This window comes from Delphinus delphis, chromosome 4, assembly GCF_949987515.2.
Source record: "Delphinus delphis chromosome 4, mDelDel1.2, whole genome shotgun sequence".
In the NCBI taxonomy this organism is placed as follows: Eukaryota; Metazoa; Chordata; class Mammalia; order Artiodactyla; family Delphinidae; genus Delphinus; species Delphinus delphis.
The window spans coordinates 71,621,177-71,635,950 of record NC_082686.1 but is presented as its reverse complement, the minus strand read 5'-3'; the positions used below and the strand labels follow the sequence as shown (position 1 = coordinate 71,635,950).

Here is a 14,774-nt window from a genome sequence, read left to right as displayed (position 1 = left end):
CAGAGCAGCGGTTCTCGACCCCAGTATGGATTCATCTGCAGAGATTTCAAGATATGATGCCTGAGTCTCACCTAGACCAAGTTGATTAGAATCTCAGTGGGCGGGGCCCACACACCATCACTTTCCTACCTCCCAGGTGATTTTAATGCACAGCCAGTGCAAAGAACCACTGCTCCAGGGTTTAGCAGAGACCCTTGCTTCTCAGAGTGTGGTCTAAGGACCAGCACATTATCACTGGGAGCTTGTTAGAAATGTAAAACTCAGGCCCACCCCCATATCTATGGAATCCGAATCTGCATTTTAACAAGATTCCCCCAGGTGATCTGCATGTGCATTAAAGTTCATGAAATACTGCCTCATTTATCCATTCAGCAGATATTTCTGAGCACCTGCTGTGGGCTAGACTTTGTTGGTTGGGGTGAGGATGGGTCTGTTGAATTTGTTATGTTTCCTGTCATATTTGTAATTTCTTATTCCCCCTATTAAAAAATAATAATATTCTCTTCTTGTTTTGTAGATACAACATCTTGTCTTTCTGAGGATATTAATGAGCATTTTCTGTGTGTTTTGTTCTTTCTTCCACGTTAGAGGCTTTCCTTGGGTGTCCAGTATTTCTTTGTCATCTACTCTTGACCACAAGCACTGGGTGGCCTTGTTGACCGAGCTTCTTTGTATGGTGACCTGGCTGCTCGGTTTGTGGAGAACTCCCAATGTTGGTTTCTTTATATCTTTCTTGGCCTGATCAGAGTCCCCAGAAAGGACACTCCTGTCTTCTGCCAGGAGGTGGAGGTCTGGCTCCATGTTCCTGGAGGGAGTCGAGAAGGAGACTGAGATCTCCACATCTATGTGTGCTTTCCTTGTTAGGTCCCTGGCACCCCGCTGTCAGCCAAGCCTGCTGCGCCAGTGCAGAGGCCCGCACTTTACCCCCGAAGGGAAATCCCGATTTTGCCGGGTGGTACCAGGGCAGCAACCCAGTGGCTTTGTACTGGAGAGGGAGTCCAGGGGGGTCTTACTGCTTCTTAAACAGCTTTTGACTAATCCTCTGTATTTTTAGCACCTGTTCTTCTTCTAGAGGTTTCTGGGGCTTCTAGTTCCCAGGCCTTTTGAGGATTCTGTGGGGTCAATCAGGTCCTTTTCACCTTGGGATTGGGGATTTTCTCAGGTCTGCTCTCCATAGTCACTGGCCATCTGCTTTCCAGCTTCCAAAGCTATGTTGTGGTTTTCTCTTCTACTATTCTTCCCGTCCTTAGGGACTTTTGCCATTCAGAAAATATCTCTTTTGATCATTTTGGCTTTGGTGGGGTTTTGGGAAGGAGTGAAGTTATGTGCATTTGTGCAATCTGTCTTTTCCTGGAGCCTCTATTCCCTCCTTAAACTTCCTCGCAGAATCCATGAATTCATTCAGTATCTAGTGTATATTTAACAAATAAGACTCCAGCTCTGCCCTCCATGAGCTCAAATCCTTGAACCAAGCAGTTTTGTGTCCAGTTGTATATGGACTGAATTCTGGTTCACCTGTGACTCTCCAGTAACAGGTGACCCTGGTCACCCCTCCAGAGCCTCAGTGTCCTCATCTGTAAAATGCGGATAATGTAGGGTAGTGGGGGGCAGGTTAATCAGGCAATGAAAGATAAAACTTTTAGTAAAGAACTTGCACACAGTGTCTTTCTGAGGATGTGAATCGTGACTTCTCCTCGTTCATAGTCCCCCAAACCTAGCACAGGGTGAGCACACAGTCAGTATGTGGTGAGTGACTAAAGAGGTGGGTGGGATGAGAGGTTTGGCCTGGGCCCTCCTTCAGCAGCTCTAGGTCCTGGGAGCCAAGGGCTTCTGCTGGATGTGAGAACTCTAGGTTCTTCCTGTCTCTGCCTGTCCCCTGGATGTTGTGTCTCCTCCTGAGGCAGGTTCTCCGCTCAGGCCCCTGACCTTTATTAGTCCCTGACCTTGGCAGGGCTGCCCCTCTATGGCCAGAGAGGAATCACCATTGCTCTGAACTGCTCCGCAGCTCCTAGGGATCCATTCCCTATGACAGCTTCTTAGGTGCCTCAGACCAGGCATGTCCCTTCCTTTTCAGGGTCTCAGTTTCTTTATCTCTAAAATGGGTGGGATTTAAGGTATCTTAAATATCTTGCAGTCCCTGACATCTCTCTCACTTCCAGGTTCAGACCCTTTCTCTCCCTGGCCCAGCAGCCCACCCTGCGCTGGATGTTCCTAGCTCCTGGGGTTCTGGTGTGGGCGCTGTCCCAAGGGAATGAGCAGTCCCTCTCACAGAGTAAATGCTCTCCAATTCACAGCTCTGGGCCCACCCCACCTCCAGGGCCCAACAATAGGCCCCTTCAGCTCTAGGCTCTTGCTGAGGGGGTTGGGGGAGTGGGGTGAGGCCTGAGCTGGTAGGCAGGGCGACCAGCTGGGCGGCCTCTGCCCAGCCCTGGAAGAGCCCTGGGAGTGGCTGGCTGCTGGGAGCCAGACTACATCCTTCCTCTCTTCCCGGGAGCCTCCGCTGCCGGTCCTTGGTGCCGGGAGGATGTTTGGGCCAGAGGATGGTGAGAGGCAGCTCTCTGCAGTACCCTGCATCCCAGCCCTGTCACTCGGGCGTGTGGGGTGCATGTGTGCAAGAGACCCAGGCAACTGCAGGAATTTACCCACTGTCACACTCGAGTGGTGTTTATGTGCGGGGGAGGGATGCTCCAGGAATGTATTAGGGCTCTCAGTGTCCTGTCTCTGGGTGTCAGGGTTGGCACACTGGTCTTTCGCTGGTGGAGCATGAAACAGCTAAAAAATACTTTCAAGGGCTTCCCTGGTGGGGCAGTGGTTGAGAGTCCACCTGCCGATGCAGGGGACATGGGTTCGTGCCCCGGTCCGGGAAGATCCCACATGCCGCGGAGCGGCTGGGCCCATGAGCCATGGCCGCTGAGCCTGCACGTCCAGAGCCTGTGCTCTGCAACGGGAGAGGCTGCAACAGTGAGAGGACTGTGTACCCCCCCCACAAAAAAAAAAAAAAACTTTCAAGACCAAGTTGGTAGATGTGCGGAGGTACTGGGTTCAGTGAGGGCCTGTGGTTGTGGTGTTTAGTCAGGTTCTTTCCTTTCCTCTCTGAAAGTTACACCTCCTTCTCTGTTGGAGTCAAAGGAGATGAGGCGTAGGAGGGTCCCTGTATCTGGTGTGTCTGCCCCTGCTTCTGTGCCCTGCCTTCCCACCCTCTGATCCCCCTGTCTCCCTCCTCTCTCTCTGCGAGGCTGGGATGCCTGACAAAAAAGACCTCCTGCCCATTGATCAACGCTGTGGTATCCCCAGCTCTCCCTCCGCAGTCTGATGAGAAGGCAGCCTTCAGTCAAAGCTGTCCCTCTGCCTTGAGGGACTGCTGTGTTGTCCCCGGGGCTGAAATAGCTTTGTGGGAGCAAAGTAGCTTAGTGGTTCTGGGACAGGAGTAGCTGTAATGAGATTGGCTGCCCTTCTTCGCATGAAGGTGCTTGCTTTTCTGGGTTCGAAATAATGGGGGGAAGCAAAGCCAGGGCCGACAAGGGCAACCAGGCTTATTCCTGGTATTCACTGGACATAAGGTGGTACCAGCTCACTGGAAAAGAGACAGGCCTCCTTTCCTCAGTGTCTGTCACAAAGGCTTGAAGTCCCTTTCAGCAAACTCTTTTGACCAGGTGCCTTGCCAGATTCTTCTTTCAAGGTGACAGATATAAACAGATGGTTACAATGTACAAACCACAAGAGGTACGTACATAGCGCTCCCTCAATAGAATTATGTATTAATACAGAGTGCTACAGAAATAGCACCCTTTAAGGATCAGAGCATGATAGATAATTAAAATTTTTTTCATCCTTTTGGCTATTTTCCACGTGTAGTATTATGTGTTTATACCACTCTTGTTTTCAAACATACTTTAACAAAATAACATGGGAAGCAATGGCAAAAAGAACCGTTTGGGGATAGGAAATGGGAATTTACAAAGGAGATGACGTTTTATTTGGGTCTTGAGGGACCCAAATGTGTAGGAGTTCATCATGAAGAGAAAAGAGTATCACAAAGAATAGCTCAAAGACATTAAAATTAAAGAAGATGTTGTGTCTAGGGAAGGGCAAGTATTTGACTTGGTTGGAATATGGAGACGTTTTGAAGGAAATGATAAGAGTTGGAGGTGGACAGATAGGCGAGGGATGGATCCTGAAGGGCCTTGTATTTGGCTCAGTGAGGAATTACAGAGGACGTAAGCAGGGGAGGAACTTCGGATCCGTGTTCAGATGACAGTATAAGAATAGGCAACTACGTGCCAGATGCTGTGCTAAGTGTGCCGTTCGTGATCTCATTGAGTTTGCACTTTCTGAAGGACGTACTGTTTATTCCCATTTGCAGATAAGGAAATTGAGGCTTAGAGGTTAAGGCGTTTGCCCAGAAGTCGTCTGACTAGAGAGTGATACAGCCAAGATTTCAGCCCGGGTCTGTCTGACTCTTGTCCCAAAGGTATCGATGGGAGGAGTAATGAGGAGGCAGAAACAAGATTTTGTGGCCTGCCCAGTGGGGAAAGAAGGGAGTTATGGTTGGGGAGCCAGGGGTGAGGTGTCTAGCCTAGGTGGCTCGTGTTGGCTTGTGATGTTTTCAGTCAGGGTATGAGAGCACACATAAGCTAGGTTTAAGGCGGGGGTTGATGAGCTCAATTTGGACGTGGAGAATTTATGGTACCTTGCGTCCTCCTGGTGGAGCTGGCTGTAAATGTCTAGAAGCATGGGTGCAGCGCTTCTAGAGCTCAGGAATGGAGACAGACAGCACATGGTGCTAATTGGAGCCCTGGGAGGAGAGGAGGTGACTCCCAGGGAGGGAAGAGAGGGAAGGGTGAGTTCCAAAGTCTTAGGAAATATCCACAGTTAAGGAGAAGGGTGAAGAGCCCTCAGGGTTAGACTCAGGGCCTGTGGGCTCAGCACTGCTGGCAAATATGCCTCAGCCTTGACTGTCCTCGGGGCCTCAGCTGCCAGGCTCCCCTGGAAGGGAGTGGGCCACTGTGGCCTGGAGATGGAGAGGGTGTGGACAGCCATGGTATGTGTCTGAATCACCCCCTTCTCTCCCTTGGCCTGTGGCCAGCCTCCTCCCCAGACCAGTGTGATTTCAGACCTGGGATGACCTGAAGGTGTGGGGTTACCTGGTACAGTTCCCTCTGGGATGAAGTCCCAAGGGGAACCAGCCTGGCCTTGGTCCAGAAGCTTGGGCGCTGCACACAGAGGGGTGAGTTGAGGTTGACTGGGCTTGGTGGGGCTGGCATGTGTAGGCAAGATAATCCTCTGGTTGGGAGAGGAGCCATAAGCCCCCCTCCTTCTCCTTCCCAATATGTTTTTTCCCTCCAGGGCCTGGAGAAGAGGGAGGGCAGAGATACAAGAGAGCAGGCCTGGCATATATTCCTGAGAATATGGTAGATTGTTTTGGAAAAATCTTCTTGGCCGGAAATTACATGTCACGTCTGCTCCTCAGTGTGGATTTGTAACTTGACTGATGCTGTTGGAGAGCCTGGGGGAGGGGAGTGGACGGCAGAGGCAGGCTGGTTCCTGGGCCACTACCGGCTCCCTTTAGAGATAAGGGGGCAAGTTGTAGACCAGAGGGTACACATGTGGGGTGGATTCCGCAAATCCTAGAGGCAGTTTGGATCTTGTGGGTATCTTGTAATAGGATGGCTTTCGGAGGCAGGGGCCTTGTGGAGGGAGGAGGTAGGGAGAAAGCAGGATGGGGGAATGGTTTAGATCAGACTCTTTATCCAACCAGGAGAAGGAGGGATCTGTGGGCCTGGCATTTTCAGCCTCTCTTTCTCGACGGCCTCCTGAGTGTTCCTGCAGCTGCTCCCAAAACCAGTTTCTGCCATAGCTGCAGTAGGATGCAGAGGAGCTTCTGCCTAGAATAAACACCCTGCCTGGCAGGGTCATCCCCTATGCCAACGCGCGTCAGCTGGAGAAGGAGCTTTTGAAGAGAGTGAGCCTTATGGGAACTCACCTAGTGCCCACCCGGGGTCTCCTTCCTTAGTCTTGAGGTGGAGTGTGTGTGTGTGGGGAGGGGAGTGGGGAGTAGAGGTGTCTCAGCATTTCCCTCCTCCTCTGCCCCAAAGCCCCAAGGTGTGAGGGTGCCCTGAGCTCACCCCTAAATACCTGGTACTGAGGAGTCAGTGGATGCTTCAGGTGCCATTGGAATGAGAGGGTGTGCGTGTGGCACCTTGGGGCCTCTGCCGTGGGACTTCCTCCACTAGCAATGTCCTCATCCTGGCACTGGGTGACAGCCCTGCGTGGACACGTGTTGGAGCAGCTCCTGCGGGAGGGAGTGTGGGTACTCGCACTCTTCTGAGCCCAGAGAGGTCAGCCACAGTGCTCTGCCCGGGCCGAGCAGTCTTGGGGGCGGGGCGGGTGGAGGTGCAGGCGGGGAGAAGTCCAGGCTGGTGAGAAGAGGCGTGGGCTGCGGAGGGCTGAGGTCTCCCTCCCAGTGCGGATGCGGGGGGCGTGGCTTCCACTGCGGAGAGGAGTGGGCTGGGCAGGTTCCCCGGGCCTGAGTGGAGTGCGGAATGGCAGCGCACCAGGGAGCCTGGCAGGTGGGCGCATGCTTGGAGCTAGGTGGAAGCTGGGCTGGTGGAAGGAGAGGGGTCTAGAGGGAGGGGTCTCAGGTCGAGTTAGGATGGGGGCTTCTCTTCCGTGAGCTTCTTGGACGGACCCCCCCCCTTGTCATGGAGTATGGGGGCCCTTGAGTCCCCAGGACCTGATCGGTGGCTGTGGCTCTCTGGGGTCCTGGAGGCGGCCAGGGGCCGAGGGGAGCTGTGGCTCCGTGGTCAGTGAAGGTGCAGCCCCGCACCTGGCTCTCTGGGGGGGCAGCCTACGCTGCGGAGAGGCGGCTCCTTGGAATGGAGCCTGTGCACGGGATTGGGGGAGGGGCAGCCGCAGGCTCAGCGGGAGAGACCGCTACCACCAGGCTCTGCTCCCTCGCTCTGGCTGCAGGTGGCAGATACGGGGCTGTGGGGTGCGTGCGGGCCCGGGGACTGGGCCTTCCCTTGGCTGAGGTGCTTTAGCGGCCCCGGCCCTCCTTGTTGAGGATGCTCGAGGCCCGGCCCCTCGGGACGCAGGGCAGTGACGCTGCCGGTGCGCTGGAGGGGCGGGGACTGCGGGAGGGCTCTGCTCCCCTCCCGGGCCCTAAAGCCCGGAGTTTGGGTTCCAAGGGTGAGAGATTTGCATATCTGCGCCTAACTGGGGCCGAGGAGGGACAGCAGGTAATAGGGGAAACCTGGGGGATAGCCAGGTAGCCGGGCCCTAGACCGCATCGTCTGCTGGTGAGCTGAGGGGAGCCTTTCAGGAGTGAGGGGTATCTGTGATCCTGGCCCCAGGACAGATCCTGGGGGCTGGGATGCTGGGTAAAGAAGGGTGATGTGTTTGTGTGTGGGGTGGGGCGGGGCGAGTCAGTGGTGGTGAATTCCTGTTGTTGACATCTGCTTCAGTATCTCTGAGTCCTTGGGACTTGGGACCCAATTAAGCTGGGACCCAATTAAGCTGCCCTTTGGGCTTGCTTCATCGCTGCAGGGGAGCCCCGAAATCACTGCCAGGATGTGGGTTTAGTCCTTTATGGACACTGAGTCCCTGTGCCCTGGACATTCCCTCTTATTGGCTTTATGAATCTGCGTATTAAGCCGAATGTCCCTGTTTGCTTTGGAAAACATGATCATGGTATTTATGGGTCGGCTTCCCTTCCCCTTGGAGATCAAGCACTTTCTCTCTTGACCAGTAGAGGGCAGTCACTGACAGGACGAAGCGGGGTGGGGGTGGCGGTGCAGAAAGGTGGCTGTTTTCTGGGGCTGGGAGAAGAGGTCTAGGAGCTGGCCTGACCTCTGACCCCTGACCATGCTTTGCTTTTCTCCACAGCCTCCCACAGCTGTATTGCTGAGCAAGCTACTGAGGCTTGTTCTTACCTGATGTGCAAGGGAACAGGCAGGCATGGGGTTCCGGTGGATTTGGGGCACATCTTTCAGGGGGTGGCTATAATTTTCAGTCTGGCCATTCCAATCCAGCAGTCCCCCAACTTGCGGTAGAGGGAATAATCCTGCTTAAATTGTCCCTTGAAGTCAGGTCCCTGGATCTCCTTCAGAATGGTGCTTTGTGGGAAATAAGCAATAGGCTTCTCTGTGCTGTGGGCATTGTGAGCCAGCGTTTGCGGGAAGGTCAGCTCCAGTGTGACCTTGACCCGACTTCATCTTGTCCATTAGCTCTGACTCCATTCCCAGGCTGGTGATTCACTGGCACTGAAGGGAGGCTGCACCTGGCTGGCCTCACAAGCTTTGGGTGGTGGTGGATGACATGACAGGGGGATGGGAAAGAGGACTGATTGCTGGGGGTGTCCCATTTCCCCCCTCCCTGAGTCAGATCTGGAAACGGCTGCCCCTGCAGGCACCTCCCCGCCAGGGAGGTCAAGCACTGAGAGAGAGGCCCTGGAAAGAGCCTGGGATGCTGACTCCCCAAAACTCAACCCCAGCTGCCTACTCCACCAGCCAGCTGGGACTCCCAGAGCTGGTGGCCAGCTGGATAGGGACAAGAGAGCAGTGTGCAAGAAACAGGGGCTCCCTGGGCACGGCTGGGAGGGGGGTGCTGAGGGAGCCTGAGAGGACTTCCTGCAGCTGTCAGGTGTGTCTGGGGGCTGTAGCGAGGGGGGTGTAAGAGCAGCTGGCGCCCTTGAGGAGGGCCAGAGGGATCACTTGTCAGCTCTAGGAATGTGTAGGTTCCACGGGGGCTTCATGGGGTGACTGCAGTTCCCTCTAGCTGGGGCTGTTGTCTGTGTGTGTAGGTGCTATTCAGGAGACATCCTATGGCCCGGAATCCTCTAGCTTTGGCTGGGGGCATCGCAGGGTTTAGGGGCATATTTGTGTGTTTTGAGGGGGCTTTGGATCTTGGCCAGCTGGACTGGGAGATTCTTCCCCCCACCCCGGTTCTTGGCTGGACTGCCCCGCTCTGGCAGGCTGCCGGACTCCTATTTCCGTCGGGCACCAGGGTAACAGGGCCACATTAGGGCCTGAGCCAGGAGACGCCCAGCCAAGGCTGGGACTGGGAGATGGGGGAGGGTCTCCGAAGGGTCTGCCTGCAAGGTCCAGGACCGACTCTCTGGTGTCCAAGCCCCCAGCTCAGGCTGTGCACTAAGCCCTCACAGCCCCAGACAAGCGCGACGGGGGCCTCTTTGTATGTTGCTGCCTGATTGACCTGGCCCCCACCCTAAAATCCCAGGGGTTGTCTGCAGCTCTGGGGGCTGGGGTGGAAGCCAGAGACAGGGGCCTTGTGTGCGGGGAGGAGGTGGGGGCAGCGCGGGTGGCTGGGAGGAAGAGTCCCCCCATTCCCGCCGCCCTCTTGGCAGTGATTCAGAAAGGTCCTTTTTCAGCCAGTGTCAGAGCTGCTCAGCTGCGGAGGGAGGGGGGAGGGAGGCGGGCTGTCGGGGGAGCCAGGGAGTAGGGCTGGAGCCGTGACCACTGCGCTGGAGAGAAGACAGAGAAACAGGACCGAGGACCCAGGCTGCAGTCAACTGAGAGAAGAACTGACTCTCTCCTGCCAGGGTAGCCAGCTGTGGAAACAGCTGTAGAGCAGAGAAAAGGGGACCACCCTATTCTTCTGCTCCATTTCCCACCCCTGGTGTGGGATTTGGGGGGGTCTCTGGGGCAGACCTCTGGCCACCTTCACTTCTGGGCAGAACCTGACATTCAGGAGCTGAGACCACTGCCCACCCCACCTCCCTCGGGCCAGAGCCCCGGTGACCTGGTCAGGGGGTCCAGCTCCGTGGAGATGCCAGCAGCTCGTCGGTTCCCTGGCCTAGAGCTCTCCTTCCCTCTTCTGGCCAGACTCCGGCGGAGACTCTACACAGTGAGTGGGGGGTTGCGGGCGGGAGCTGGACAGACTGAGAGGCAGCCCTGCGCTGAGGGCCAGAGAGCAGGACCGGGCTGCTTGACAGGGGTCCAGGGCCTCCCTGCTCCAGCGGCTGCATTCTTGGTGGCGAGTGCGTCAGGAGAGCGTGTGTGGGAAGTGTGCGTGCCGGCCATGAGAGCCACACGTGTCAGACACAGGTGTGTGGACGGGGCTGTGCTGGGGGCAGCCGCAGCAGTGCTCTGTGCTTCACCGACAAAGACACGGGCTAGAGAGGGAGGGAGGGGAGGGAGGGGACATGTCCAGGGTCACCCTGGGTGGGGTGGTGGAGACCGGACAGGGACCCTGGCTGCTTTCTTCTCACCCAGATCCCAGTGTTCTCTCTAGTCTTCCCCCACACACACGCACACCCCCACCCCACGCAGAGCAGCCCTGTTCCTGGGGTTGGGCAGCAGGGAGAGGAGGACCCAGCTGAGCAGGGAGATTTGTTAGCTGGTGTTTCATGGGTAAAGGAACAGGGCAGACTGTGCTTTCTAAGCAGCTTCTTCAGGGGAGTGGCCTCTGGGTCTCTCCCAGCCCGGACCACACAGGGCAGGGCTTGGAGCTGTTCTCAGGAGTGGCTGCCTCCTACCCCCAGGAGGGTAGGAATGAGTGGCCTGGAGCCCTGGGATTCGGGGACTGGGGAGGAAGCAGTGGGGATCTTCAGACCACTTGCCCTGGTGGCCAGCCTCTTCTTGGGCTGAGCCGTGTAGGGGGTGGGATCATTTTGCTCCAGGGATGGAATAGTGATGGCGGAAGTGCTGGCTGGCCTCTCCTGGTCACGCCACAGAGAAACGTGGCCTAGGTTAGTGATTTTCACAGGGCACCTTTGGGGCTTTCTTCTGGAAAGCAGTGGTGCCCTGCCCTCTTAAGTCCACACCCCCTTGTTTGTAACAAATGGCTTTGCTGTGGATAAGTGAGTTAATACAGCTAAGTGCTCAGAACTGTGCCCAGCATGTAGTTAACTGTAGTTGAAGTGTTAGAGTTTTCATTTTTCTTAACTAAAATTAAGAGAAATACAACCTGTTTACTCTGTGTGTGTGTGGTCAGTCAACTTAATGCCTCCTGTAATATAAAGGAGAACCAAAAGGAAATCGATTGTAGCATTTCGTGTATTCTAATACGTCAGTACAATCTGACATTACCAGGCAGTCAGATGCTAAGACCGCAGGTAGAACCAGCACGGCAACATCTACACAAGTGCTGACTGAGAGGAGAGTTTTGAAATAGTAGGATGGGCTGCCTTCAGTGATATTTTTCTGAACGGTGGACAACTTCTGCTAAGTTCCAAACAAAGCAAAAGGCCAGTTTTCCCTCAGTTTACACAGTAGCTCCATTCCAGGAAAATTCAGTCTGTATTAACACTGTAAAAATACTTTCTTGTTCATATGTAAAATGGGATTTGATTTATAATCAGATGATTGTAAACAAATTTCTCACCTGCATGAATTAAGTTGTATGGGATTTGGGACAGTGTGTGAGTCCCCCAGCCACCCACTCAGTGCCACTAATGGTCCCCCAACACTGTGACAGCCAAAAATGTCCCCTAGGGGGCTGTATGGCCCTCATGAGAACCATCTGGGTGAAGGGTTAGGGCTTAAAGTTTGGAAACCCCCTTCTGGCCCAGCCACTTTGGTAGAGGAGCCAGGGTTTGAACTGAGGGCTTCTCTTTCCCAGTGGTGGCTCTTTGTACTGCCCTGAGCTGCCTGGGAGAGTCTGAGCTCCTGGCACTGGGTTGGCAGCACCGCTGGGAACTGTGAGAGCAGGAGGCTCATGCTGGTCCCAGGCTGTGAGCACCTGCTCTCTTAGACCTGTGATGAGCGCTGGGGGACAAGGCCACCTCCAAGTCGGGAGGAGGGGGTCTTGGGGCAGCTGGCCTTTTCCCTCATCCCTGTCTTCTCCAGTGGGGATTGAACACGGGTCAGGGGCTGGCCAAGCCCTCAGCTCTGACGGGTCTTACTCGGACAAGGATGGGTTTAGCGTAGGGCTGCCTAGCTTTGAGGGTGCCACTGGCTTCTTTCTCTGGGCCCCAGAGGGTGTAACAGGTCTGGTGGCCCCTTGGCTGATTGAGGCCTGCATGTAATTTTGTTTGACCAGCACAGCATACACGTGTGCTTGCGTGTATGTATTTCAAACTTGAATTAGTTGACATAGTTCAAAAGTCAGGAGAAAGATCTAATGTCAAGTGTAAACAAGGAACAGAATGGTGTGGGTAATGGGTGAGTATTTGTGTGGGGAAAAAACAAGTCTGGAAGAACGCGTAAAAGTCATGAATGGCAGCCGACTTTGGGGGTGGGGCCGAGGTGGCCGTGGGGCAAGAGAGGGAGGAGACTTTACGGCTCTCGTGTGCCTTTTGAATATCTTACGTGTGCGTATAGTACCTTTTCAAAAAAAATTTTAATAGCGAGATTTTACACGTCGATTCAGATTTCTGGTATTTCTTGAAAAAGTTGAAAGCTTTGACCACACTGGGCCAGAGTCTGTTGTGACAGCCGTTGACAGCAGTCTGAAAGCCCGCCCCAGCCTCTGCCGCTCCTTCCCTCTGACCCTCCTGTGGTCCTGGAGGTGTTTGTGTGCTGGCCTGCGGAGGGGTCTTTGGACCTGGGGGGAGGCTCATGCGATGTCAGGCACTGAGAGGAAAGTAGCTAGAGCTCATCTAGTCCCTGGGGGGTCCATCAGGTCTGGGGAGCTCATGGATGGGTCTCAAGGGGCACTGCACCCCCAAAAGTTTTGTAATTAAAACGTTATGAATAAGGATGCATCTATTTTCCTGGAGACACACTCGATAGTTTTCATCAGATTCTCAAAGGCCTTGTGACAACAGGAGCGTTGAAGAGCCAGTGGGGAACCGGAGAACAGAGTTTGATCTCAGTTCACTCGGCCATGGATGGCAGATTTGGGGAGTAAGACCCTAACTCCAGGGCCTGGGCTGTGTCCCAACTGCCCTGATTCTACCCTTGTTGCCATAGGAGGAGAACAGGTGGCTACAGGCTCTTCTGTACAGCTGTTTTGAGGAGCAAGAAGGTGGTGTGAGTCCTTCCCCACAGCACATAGTAGGATGTGGGTGAGCCCAAGGCAGAGGCGGGGTCGCCGGTTACCTGCCTGCATCCCGTGGTCCCTGAGCCATTCTTCTCTCCCCGCAGAGGCTGGGGAGCAGCAGCATGCAGCCGGAGGAGGGCACAGGCTGGCTGCTGGAGCTGCTGTCCGAGGTGCAGCTGCAGCAGTATTTCCTGCGGCTCCGCGACGACCTCAACGTTACCCGCCTGTCCCACTTTGAGTATGTCAAGAATGAGGACCTGGAGAAGATTGGCATGGGCCGGCCTGGTAGGTGGGGGCATTGGCCTTGCCTGTCGTCGCCCCACTGACCATTTACCTCCTCTGTCCTCAGGATCGGCAACCGCATGGAAGAGCCCTCCCCCCTTTATTCCGTGGGGTGGCAGAGCTGAGAACTCTCACTGCCTGTCCAAGAGCCCCCGCGGTGGGGCAGAGGGGCATCAGTAGATGCTGCACACAGTGAGTGCATGAGAGCAGTTTGCAGTCGTGAAGGTGAATTGGAGTTTGAGGAATCTTACTTAAATTTCCGGCTACTCAGGATTAACTACACACTCTGTTTTGTTTGTGCAGACATTTCTAGGGTGTATTTCTTCCATCTCCTCCTCTTTTATAAATGTAGAATTGAGTCTGTTCTGAACACCAGGGGGGTTAGTGTCCAGAGGTCTGTGGAGAAGGGAAGATAAAATCCTTCAGATGTTGGTTTGCTGCTTTTCTCCCCATCTCTCCCTTTCTCTGTCTCTCCTACAAAGATCTATTCTATAAGTTGAACTCTTTTTTTTTTTTTCTATGTGTTTATCCTGAAAGTAGTGACTATAGCTTCTAGAAGTCACGGTGTTCCTTGTAGAACATTAGAAACTTTTGAGTGCATTCAGCCTGAAATAGCTAAATAAGTAATGGTGTGCTAATTTAGACACTGACTTACGCTGCTTTTAGCCTAGAGAGTTGATATCTGATGCCAGTAACATAATAAAATTTTATGGGAGAAAAACTCAAAATTGGGGAAATTCTGTCCGTTACCTTGATTTATTTATTTTTTCTTGAGAGTTGGCATAAGAGCACTACTGTTCAATTTTGGTGCTTAAATACCTCCATCCGGTTCGAGAAGAATTGCCTAGAAGTGGAATGCAGTGACCATCTGGTTAATGGCAGCCCCTGGTTGGTGGGGATGGCTTGTTTCCTTGGTGTCATCGTGCTGGGCAGTGTCTAGTGGTGGACTCCCCCCAGGGTGACCGAGGAAGCCTGCGATGGGCAGCAGCCTCTTGGGGGTGTGAGCGCCTTAACAGCACGGGTTCCCCTTCCTCCCCGCAGGCCAGCGGCGGCTGTGGGAGGCTGTGAAGAGGAGGAAGGCCATGTGCAAACGCAAGTCCTGGATGAGCAAGGTGGGTGGACAGGGAGGGACGTGGGAGGGGTAGCTCACTGGGGCCTCCTCTATTGTCATCCTGAGAGCCTTCCCCCACTCCCCGCAGTATAATCTCACAGTTTGTACAGACCTCCCACCTCCGGGGTCTTATCGGGCAGGGTGCTTGTAGAGCTGCCTGGCTAAGCGTCTGTCTCCACTGGAGACGGCACTGAGTGGCCTGTGTGTAGCCTTGGCTTCACGTCCCCTCGCGCCAGGCAGTGGTGCCGGGCATGGAACAGGCGCTTGTTGACAAGTGTGCTGTAACTTGAGCCCTCGCTTTGCCTAAGTGTTGGGGCCGGTGTCCAGTGTGGGGCGGTGGGACCGTCTGGACCCAGGACGTCTTTGCTTCCCTCATCCCGCACCTCCCTAGTCTGTGGAAGGTTTCTCTGGTCACCGGGCCCCACTGACAGCTTCCTTCCCT

The 14,774-nt window shown here is 54.5% G+C and overlaps 1 protein-coding gene across 18 annotated transcripts in view; it reads left to right on the top strand.

Annotated features, from left to right (window-relative positions):
* TNK2 (tyrosine kinase non receptor 2) overlaps nucleotides 1–14,774 on the top strand; it is a 39,262-nt gene that overhangs the window by 6,782 nt on the left and 17,706 nt on the right. For 3 of the 18 annotated variants that reach the window (XM_060010848.1, XM_060010846.1, XM_060010852.1), the window contains exons 1-3: nucleotides 7,218–7,238; nucleotides 13,044–13,224; nucleotides 14,263–14,333. In XM_060010848.1, the coding sequence (XP_059866831.1) occupies nucleotides 13,062–13,224; nucleotides 14,263–14,333 (234 nt within the window). In that variant the 5' untranslated portion in view covers nucleotides 7,218–7,238; nucleotides 13,044–13,061. Of the gene's footprint in view, nucleotides 1–7,217; nucleotides 7,239–9,595; nucleotides 9,862–12,006; nucleotides 12,120–13,039; nucleotides 13,225–13,288; nucleotides 13,447–14,262; nucleotides 14,334–14,774 lie in introns of those variants that run through there. The other 15 variants (XM_060010842.1, XM_060010841.1, XM_060010839.1 and 12 more) reach the window with 9 other exon arrangements.